Source organism: Lytechinus pictus, chromosome 17 (genome assembly GCF_037042905.1).
Source record: "Lytechinus pictus isolate F3 Inbred chromosome 17, Lp3.0, whole genome shotgun sequence".
Classification (NCBI taxonomy): Eukaryota; Metazoa; Echinodermata; class Echinoidea; order Temnopleuroida; family Toxopneustidae; genus Lytechinus; species Lytechinus pictus.
Genome location: NC_087261.1, coordinates 28,760,285 through 28,770,316, shown reverse-complemented (window position 1 = coordinate 28,770,316; position 10,032 = coordinate 28,760,285). Strand labels below are relative to the sequence as shown.

The following is a 10,032-nucleotide window of genomic DNA, read 5'->3' as shown; positions in this document are numbered from 1 at the left end:
ATGAACCCTTTATAGTTATTTGTCGAGTAGTATTCCATCATACTTTTTTTAAATCATATAATGGTAATAAATTGTCATAAAATTTGTTTTCACTAAACAGAGATAAACTTCCCGAACAATCAAAGATTTATAAAACGATTACTTACAGATACATTTAATAGCTTGTTGTCATCCCGCAAAATCACAATGCAAGACTGAGCGAGAGCCTAAATTTCTTTTAATTGATAACAAAATAAATAAATCTTTATCGTGACGAATTTGCTATCACCAGATACGATTTTGTTGGTTTCATCGCTGGAGTAATGATTTGAGTCGAGTCAATCTAACGCTTTTGGATATTGAAAAACTTTTCTTTTTCGTTGTAGCAAAGCTTCTTTCGTTTATAGTATAACGCTAGAGGCCAAAATAAAATTACATGGGAGTGACGAAACACTAATCGCGCCCAATCACTTCTTTTATCGTCTTCGAGAGGAAAACATTCAAAGAAACGGAAGTTTGCTGAGCCACGGTTCTAATCTCAGAAGCAAAACAAAAACCTGAATTGCTCGAGAAAATGCCGGAGGATGGTCAGAGCGAACTCACTTTCCAGACCGCCGACTTCGTCGTCTGGTCGTTCATTCTCGCCTCATCCGTCGGCATCGGGATCTACTATGCCTGCACGGGCGGTCGCCAGCAAAGCACCGAGGAGTTCCTGGTCGGGAATCGGAACATGAACCCGATCCCGGTGGCGATGTCGCTGGCGGTGAGCTTCGTCTCGGCTGTCATGTTCTTGGGAATGACCTCGGAGGCGTACGGGAATGGAGTGATGGTATGGCTCCAGGGAGTCGGGATCCTCGTCTCCGCCGTCATCATCAGTATCTCATTCCTACCCATCTTCCATAGACTTAATGTTACCAGTGCAAATGAGGTATGTTAATTATTATCGTCACCATCACCCCTTTTTTTTGGGGGGGGGGGGGGATGGGGGGCTTAGGCTGGGAGTTCGTAGTATTTCATTAAAATAATAAAAACAAAAAAAAGAAGTGTATCGACAATGGTCTCATGGCATTCCCTTTAGAATTTCAGTTAAACATGGCGACAACAGATTTCAATTCGAGAAGGAGACCGATCGCTCGCTTTGAGATAAAAAGCAGAAAAGAAGAAGGAGGGGACAAGGAGATATGAGACGAAGTACAATAAGAAGAATAAGAAGAAGGAAAAGGGGGAGGAGGAGGAAAAGGAGAAGAAGACGACGAAGAAGAAAAACAGGAGAAGGAGGAGGAGAAGAAGAAGAAGAAGAAGAAAAAGAAGAGGAAGGAAAATGAAGAAGAAACAGAAGCAAAAGAAGAAGATAAAGAAGAAGAAAAGAGAGGAGGAGGAAGACAACAAGAAGTAGACGTAGACGAAGAAGAGAAAGAAGAAAGAAAAAAGATGATAATGGTGAAGAAGACGAAAAAAATTAAGAAGAAGCAGAAGAAAAAAAAAGGAACAACAAAATGTAAATAAAAGAAAACGGAAAATAAGAAAAAGAGGAGGGGATGAAGATGTAGAGAAGAAGTAGATGAGGAATTGATAATGGATGACTTGGATAATTTGCTTTAATGCTAAGATTATAAAGAAAAGAATAACTTGTATTTTGTATAATTGTACTCATGAAATCTTATACTGTTAATCTATGTCTGCATTCTTATACAGTATCTCGAGCGCCGTTTCAACCGAACGTGTCGTCTGCTAGGCTCGGTTATACTCATCTTTAATATGGTGAGTATGATGGTGATATCGTTAGTTTTGTTTTACATAACAAATTTTTAGGAAAGTAAGCGCTATATAGCTCTATTGGAATTCGAAATCCTGTGGGCGCTTAACGTGCGGTTTAGTATGTATCGTCATTTCCAGGGCCTTAGCTGTTAAATAAAAAAATATGTTCAGATGGCATAAATCATTACATAAATTTTCATGCATCAGGGTCCATATCTAGTGGAAAATAACTTAAACCATAGACCTACATGGTAACAAACATTAAACACGAAAAGTGGGTACTCTTGGATGAAAGTAATTATTTATCGTGAAATATAATAAAAATCGCAGAGCAAAAGTTTCGGTGAAAATTTCATCAAAATCTGGTAACAATACAATAACGAAGTTATTTAATTTAAAATGTAACAATATACTGTAGAAACAGTTCTATGCACGGCGTTCTAAATAATATACAATAGCACGAATAGGTAGGCTGATGATGTTATGTAGTCAGACATGTACGCACTTTTTCTTTTTCTTATGCTATTACATGAAATCATACTTATTTCGCATTTTTATACATGTGTGTATAACATGTACAACATGTCAACCTTTTAACAAAATTATTAGCTGCAACAGTGATTATCTTGCACACTGAATTCGTTCAATCAGATTTTTTTTTTCATTCTCGGAGGAAAAAGTTTGAATATATATAATTTCATTCGCTACAAAATGGGGATATAGAGTACCGAAGCGTGACGTCACTGTCATGACAACGAACCGACTGGTTCCAAACAGATTCGCAGCTGACGATCGTCTATACACATTTGTATTTGCAAAAATTACCATCATTCTGAGTCTGCAAGCGATGAAATTCCGTCAGCAACCATTTTTGTGAGAAATACACTCCGGGTTCATTTGTTTAGAACCAGGCTGCCGTGACACCATGGCAACTGACGTCATCGCTTCGGTATTATATTGCATTATCAGCTTGCTCGTTGCATATTAGAACTGTACAGTTTCACCGCCATAATGCAAAATCTAACTTTGTTATTCCTTGTCCGATTATGATGAAATTTTCAGTATTTTCTTTGTCTGATTGATTTTACTTTCCAAATCGTATCACTACCAGACAGGAGTCCCCATAAAAGGTAAAATATCCATCGCACCCCACCATGATTTTATACCCCTTTCATAAACCCAATTATGCGGCTAATATCAGCAAAATTTGGTCGTAAAATCGGAGGAGGACCAGAGTTATCCGCATTATTTTGATGCTGCAATTATCCGCATAATAGCAGCATCGGGACAAGATTTTGAGTCTATGAACGTATTTCCAAATAATGCGGATAATTGCCATGGTGCGGTCACAAGGTCACCCTTTTCCAACACAACCGCATCGGAGGGGGCGTGTCCAGTTGTCATGACGATTATCCGCCTATTTCAGGACGGGCGCTCGTAAAAATAATGCGGATAATTTTCGGAGTTTGTGAACGCAATTTTTCTTGAATTATCTGTATTACTATTAGGCGGCTAATTGGAGGATAGGTTTATGAAAGGGGTATAAATGGCCGGTTTGTGACTGAATTGTTTTATTACACCTTCCACTCATCGTGTCATGATAAAATAATGTTTGCGTGGTTATTCAGTACTATTTAATGATCCAACGTACAAAGTGTGTGAATTGGGCTGACCTAGTTTAGACTTGACTTCTAATAAATGATGAAAACTTGAATAATAATGATAATAATAATAGTGGTGGCTTCTTATATATAGCGCACATGTCCAACTTTCGGTGCTCATTGCGCTTCAAGAAAAATAAACACACACACAAACAATGATAGAAAATGGAAAAGAATAGAATTTTGAATTCTCCTGAATAAACACTTGAACAACTACAACAAACGAATTTTGTACACAAATTTTGGGCATTACTCCTATGTGTTTAAGATCGCATGCTCCATCTGTAATGAAAATCGACCATGCGATCTTAAACACATAGGAGTGATGTCGAAAATTTGTTTACAAATTATAATTTCCTCCTATTCAAGCCTCTTTAACAACAAACGAAGTTTACCAGTTATTTGTGGAAATTTGAATATGTAGGTTTGTGGATAATAATTTGCGAAATACCATGGATATTTTTGCCAAATAACCTCTGTGAAACATGCTTTGAGCTGATGATTTACCCCCACAGATATCTACCTTCTTATTAATACTACTTCACATCCCATACGAAGGACGTGGTATGGGTTGGGGTAACTTAAAGAGATATTTAGGCTTGATATTTGCAATGGATTGTAACTTTATGTACACGTTTTCCTATGTATTAATTGTATCTGTTATGGTACAAGCCCCAGATCTGAAGAAACGGAAGGCTCGATATTTGAGAAAAGAACAAGCTTTTACTTTAAGAAATACTGATTTTTGTGTGTGTTATTGTTTGATTTCGTTTAAAAACATAGACATGATAAAGAGTGTAGAATCGACATGGCAAGAGAAAGAACCTACAGGAGAATGCCAATGGTTCTTTGATTACACTGGCAACGCAGTAGTAGTGGTAGAAGTAGTGGTAGTAGTAGTAGTAGTTGTTGTAGTAGTAGTAATAGTAGTAGGAGGAGTAGGAGGAGTAGTAGGAGAAGTAGTAGTAGTAGTAGTAGTAGTAGTAGTAGCAGTAGTAGTAGTAGTAGTAGTAGTAGTGGTGGTGGTAGTAGTAGTAGTAGTAGTAGTAGTAGAAGTAGTAGTAGTAGTAGTAAACTTTCATGAAAAAAGGAACTATATATATATATACTCCATATATAACTGATAATGAAACCTTTATGTCATATTATTTTCACAGTTCGTGTACATGGGTGTGGTACTGTATGCACCGTCTCTGGCATTAAACCAAGGTAAGCATCACCTTTTCGCGATTGCAACGGGGACGGATTCGGCACCGTGGTAAATGTATTGAAAATGCCCGTCAAATCACAATGCACAGCTGCGAGGTCTTTGTCGAAAATTGGTAAAGGGGAAGGAGATCGTCCTAAGATTCGAAGCTGACGAAAAATGGCAACTTTGTCTTTTGTCCAGAGTCACGGACGAAACTGCTGTTTTGATTCACCGATTTTCGACAATGGCTGCTTTGTCATGAAGGGCTTTTGACAATAGATTCTCTGCGTTCCAGAATGCGTCTGCGTCGTGGTTGCAAACACTCCCTAATACACGGTTACACCGCTATTGTGCTATTTACAATGACATAGGCCTATTATCGGTCGGTTTGTAGTTAGTTTCATGGATTTGACTGGGGCTTTTTTAAGAGGATGTGAAGTAGCCGAGTGGTCGAAGGTGACTTCACTTACTACCACTTCTACTACTACTACTATTACTACTACTACTACTACTACTACTACTACTACTACTACTACTTCTACTACTACTACTACTACTACTACTACTACTACTACTACTACTACTACACAGCAAAAACTGTGGTGTTAACCGGTGTACATAGAGGACCACACCAGTTATTTTACACCGGTGTTAAATTGACAGTGTTAGTTTAGCACCTATAGGTGTTATTGCAACATCTTTGGTTGTTACATGTACACTCTTTGGTGTTATACAGTGCGTATAAAAAAAACGGGACAGATTTGAAAAGTCTATAAAATTTTTGTTTCAAATTATGATGTCTATATTTTGGTGTAAATAGGTGCTCTAAGGTCTTATCTTTGAAATGCAATAAAAAAAAACTTTGTTTATGCTTGAGCGAACAAGGGACGTTTTTGTTGGGGGTTCAAAAAGAGGATTGCGCCAGAATTGCAGAATATGAGTAATATGATGATCAGACTTCTTGCTAATCAGGAGACTTCCTCTTTACCTTTTCATTATCTGTGCCACAATTTTCTAATTATGCCGTCAAATTTTATTTACAAATTTATTTATTTACTTGGATTATTTTGTTTTTTCATTTAAACTTCTCTTACCTTTTAATTTTCTTTCATAAGTAACTGAGAAAAGAAGATTTTTTGTCAACCCCCCAAAAAAAGATTTGCATTATTAATTGGGAAAACTTGTGATTATTCAAATCCTTTTATTGTGAAACAAATTATGTTATGTACCTTTAAAAGACATGAATCTATTTTTCAAGGGGTCATTGATTCCTTGACCAAGTTTAATTGCTTGACAGGAAACACAGGAAGGGATTCACGTCTTTCAATGACAATGGTGTATTGAGTCAATTTTGAAGGAGCTCGATATGGCAGATCGAGTAAAATGTATTAAAAAGTTGTAACGAGCGAAGTGAGCACGCAAATATTCCCACTTTTTTATTACAATATCAAATTTTGTGATAGATTTTGACATAATATTCAGAAAAAAATATCATATTTTACTTTCTATCTTTCCTTTTATTTCCTGTCCACTTTTTTATCTTGGTCATGATTTTTTTTAATTGAGGGGGGGGGGGGGGCATCTCAAGCCCCCGCCCATCTGTGTGGCACTGTTCAAAAGGCACCACAACCTTAGTAGCACACAATGAAAGGATTTGAAAAAAAATCCACGCTCTCCCATACTTTGGTTGAAACAAGGAGGAATATTCAAAGCTAACAGAGAGCATATTAAAAAGAAACAACAACAGAACAATTCAAGCAAATAAATAGATCTGAAAATGAATTTTGACCGCATGATTTGAAACTTATGGCAAAGATAATGAAAATGTTAAGAGGAAGTCTGCTAATTAGCCAGAAGTCCGATCATCATATCTATAATTTTATGCCATTTTGGCGCAAGCCTCTTTTTTAATCCCAGACAAAAATATTCCGTGTTCGCTCAAGCATGAACAAAACTAAATTTTTTTAATAGCATTTGAAAGATAAGACCTTAGAGCACCTTTTAACACCAAAATATAGACATTATGATTTGAAACAAAAATTTTATAGACTTTTCAAATCTGTCCCGTTTTTTTTTAATACGCACTGTATTCAATATCTAGGGTGTAATTTTAACACCAGAGGGTGTGGTCCTCTATTAACACCCACTGGTGTCAGTTTTAACACCACAGTTTTTACAGTGTACTACTACTACTACTACTACTACTACTACTACTACTACTACTACTACTACTACTACTACTACTACTACTACTACTACTGCTACTACTACTTCTACTAACTTCTACTTGTACTAGTACTCCTGCATGGGGAAGAATTTAAAATCTTGGAAATCGTCTTACATGGAGTATGGGGTGGGGGGGGGGGTATTATAAGATAATCATTGGGTCGATCGGAAACGGAAAACAGTCTAACAGATACAGATTCAATCCGTCTTGTGACGCCATTAAAGGCTGCAAGATCATCCCTCGAGTGATGTGTAAATACTAAACTTGAACGGTAGCAAAATGTGCCATCGTGCGATAATTAAGTTACCCATCCCCTATCTAAAAACAGAGCGGAAAAACGCTGTAGAAAAATTATTTAAATGCCTACAGGAATTAAATCAAAATAGGAGAGCATTAGAAAATGAAATCCATCCTTGTTAATAAAATGTTGTGTTGGAGAGGAGATAAATGAATAAAACATTAAATGGGGAAAGTTTGAAAGAAATCGGACAAGCAATAAGAAAGTTATGACTGCTTTAAAATTGAGATCCTTTAGACTATGTAGATTTCAAATTGGCAACTGGGCAAGTAAATTATGACAACTTTCCCATAAGCCATGTACTTAATTATCAGGGACTTGTAGTTTTCTCCTACATGCCCATTCCCCATGAGGCAGTAATCTAAGTATAACCCAGGTCGTATATTGTAAAAATATAATTTTAAGTGAAACTTTTTGACAAAGGACATTTTATAGCCATTTTATGTATTAGATTACGTGAAAGAACAGTCCTTGCCCACTGATCTGAATACTGTGCAGATCATTGTCCTTGCCTTACATTACTATGACATCACATGTGCGGCCAATTTGAAGTCTCCATGTGTATAGTGATTACCAATTTTTACAACTTTTAAAAATTCATAATTTTCGTATTCTTTGTCCGATACTTTTCAAACTGTCACCTATCAACTTGTCTGATTTTTCCTTTTCCTCTGAAAACAAGGTTTTGTTTGGGTTGGTTTTCCCTTTAACCATGATTGCCTATCGATAGGTTTGATATTCCGTGTAGATTTTACGAACCCCTCTGCCATTAATAGGACGGTGATATGCCTTCGACCTCTGCTGCAGGTATCACAGGCCTAATACATTTCCCATAGACTCGTGTGTTAAAGTGGCATTAAAAAAAAAATCATTGAAAAAATAAGGAGGAAATTCGAGGGTTGAATAATTATTACTACCAGTGGACAGATTATAATTTTGTCTGACATTCCATATCTGTCCAGAAAAGGGTACCTCGACCGGCTCATTAAATCGGAATTTACGAAGACTACACCTGACAGGATCAAATTCATCACTTGAGAGAGTAAAATGTCCTTCATTCTTCCGCCAGTAAAGAAAAATAGTTCCAAAGTAGTGATATATCTTTCCAATTTGGAAAAAGGAAGTTCAGTAGGTACACTCTCTAGAATCAGTGTTCGATTGTCAAACATATTCATTCATTTTTGTCAATCAGCAATATCAAATTTAAAATTGAGCTATTGGTTGGCTCGAATGAATATCTTTTGCCTGCCAGTTGTTATTAGGCCCGTGAAACCTGCAGTCACAAGAGCGCGAAACCGATCAAAGCTATTTTGATATCGGTATATTATTTCGAATGATGAACTATCGACCGATTTAGAGTCAGTTTCGTTGGTGTGACTGCATTAGAGAGAAATACGATGTAGTAATGAACTCACATTTTATTTTCTGATCGAGCATTTCTTCAATCGATAACTACAAAGAAGTGTTATCTTATGACATATTTTGATATTTTGATTCTTTTTTTCCTTTCTTTTTCAGTGGCCGGATTAAACGTGTGGGGATCCGTACTGACCGTGGGGCTAGCATGTACTTTCTACACGACGATTGTAAGTGTACTAATCGGTGTTGACTGAAATTGCAGATGGAGAGAGAGAAGGATAGAGAGAGGGGGAGAGAAAGAGGAGATGAAGGGGAGAGAAGGAAAATTTGCGTTAAAAATGACATTAGTGATTTACGACACATGCGAAAAAAGTGTCTTGCACAACCTTACCCCATGTGTGTACATTTCATGAGTATTAGTTTAAAAATGAGAAAGTAGTTCGAAACGCAAAATTTGAAAAAGACCGACCGACCGATCGTACGATTATTCAACTTTGTCTGGACGGGAGTATAATGATAAAAAACAAAAACTGCTATTTTTCTATGAAATCACAATACCCTTTTTATAAGCCGTGGAAATTACCATGCTAAAAATACTTGACATTGAAAAGTAGTACTTCGATGGTGCCCTAGTCCAGTTATCGTCACGCGTGTATGGATTTTGATCTTTTTGTCGTGGACGGAATATAATCATTGAATAAACTAGCGAAAGTAATAATTATACCTACACAATAAACACAAAAGGATAAGACCAGCACAAGCAGATTTCTTGTTCTACAGTAACTTTGTTTCCTTTTCATCCAATAAAATGCACATACCCTCTCAAGACCAGCTGCCCCAACTCCAACCCCAGTCAATAAAGTTGTCAGTCCAGAATGCCTAGCTTTAAATCGACTCCATATAGTCTTCTTTGTATTTTAAAGCAAAACGAGAGGGGAGGCGGGGATGGGGGTGTGTTTGTAAAAAAACAATATGTCCCATCAACCTCCATCCTGCCCTTTAACCCCTCCCACCCCTTCCCACCAAGTCATCAAGATCCTAGGAACCAGATTTCTTGAACCAATCTATCCAAGTCAGAAGTCAGAAGACGAAGCATGACTCGTCCTCGGACTCTTCTCGTTGATAAATCTGAAAGCTATACCGCACCAGACCAGGACGAATCTTCATCTGTTCTTAGGACATTGGATCTGTTTCTTCTGAACCATACTGAAGGCGATTCTGGAAGTCACTTCTGTTTCCGGTCCGGGGAAGACCTGAATCATCGGACTGGATCTTGTCTTGGTTGACTCTCTTGTTCTAGATTGATGCTTTCTAGATTATCAAAACCTTAATCAGAACGGTTTTTCTCCTTCTTTCTTTTTCTTTCGTTTCCTCTTCCTTCGTCTCTTCCTGCGCCTGATTCGGCTCTTCTTCCTTTTCCTTTTCCGGAGGCGTCTCCACATTTTCTTCACTCCTTTCATCCTCGCACCCACCCTTTCCGATCTCCTCTTCTTCCTTGCGTTGGCATAGAAACCCCTCCTCCCGTGTCTCCGTGGCCTCATCACGTACCAAATTTCAAACT

At 37.5% G+C, this 10,032-nt stretch overlaps 1 protein-coding gene across 1 annotated transcript in view; it reads left to right on the top strand.

The window, feature by feature from the left end:
• The first annotated feature begins 140 nt into the window (after positions 1 to 140).
• Positions 141 to 10,032, top strand: part of LOC129280894 (sodium-coupled monocarboxylate transporter 1-like) — a 28,675-nt gene continuing 18,783 nt past the window's right edge. The window contains exons 1-4 of the mRNA XM_054916887.2: positions 141 to 907; positions 1,675 to 1,740; positions 4,556 to 4,607; positions 8,631 to 8,698. Coding sequence (XP_054772862.2) covers positions 554 to 907; positions 1,675 to 1,740; positions 4,556 to 4,607; positions 8,631 to 8,698 — 540 coding nt within the window. The 5' untranslated portion in view covers positions 141 to 553. The remainder of the gene's footprint in view (positions 908 to 1,674; positions 1,741 to 4,555; positions 4,608 to 8,630; positions 8,699 to 10,032) is intronic.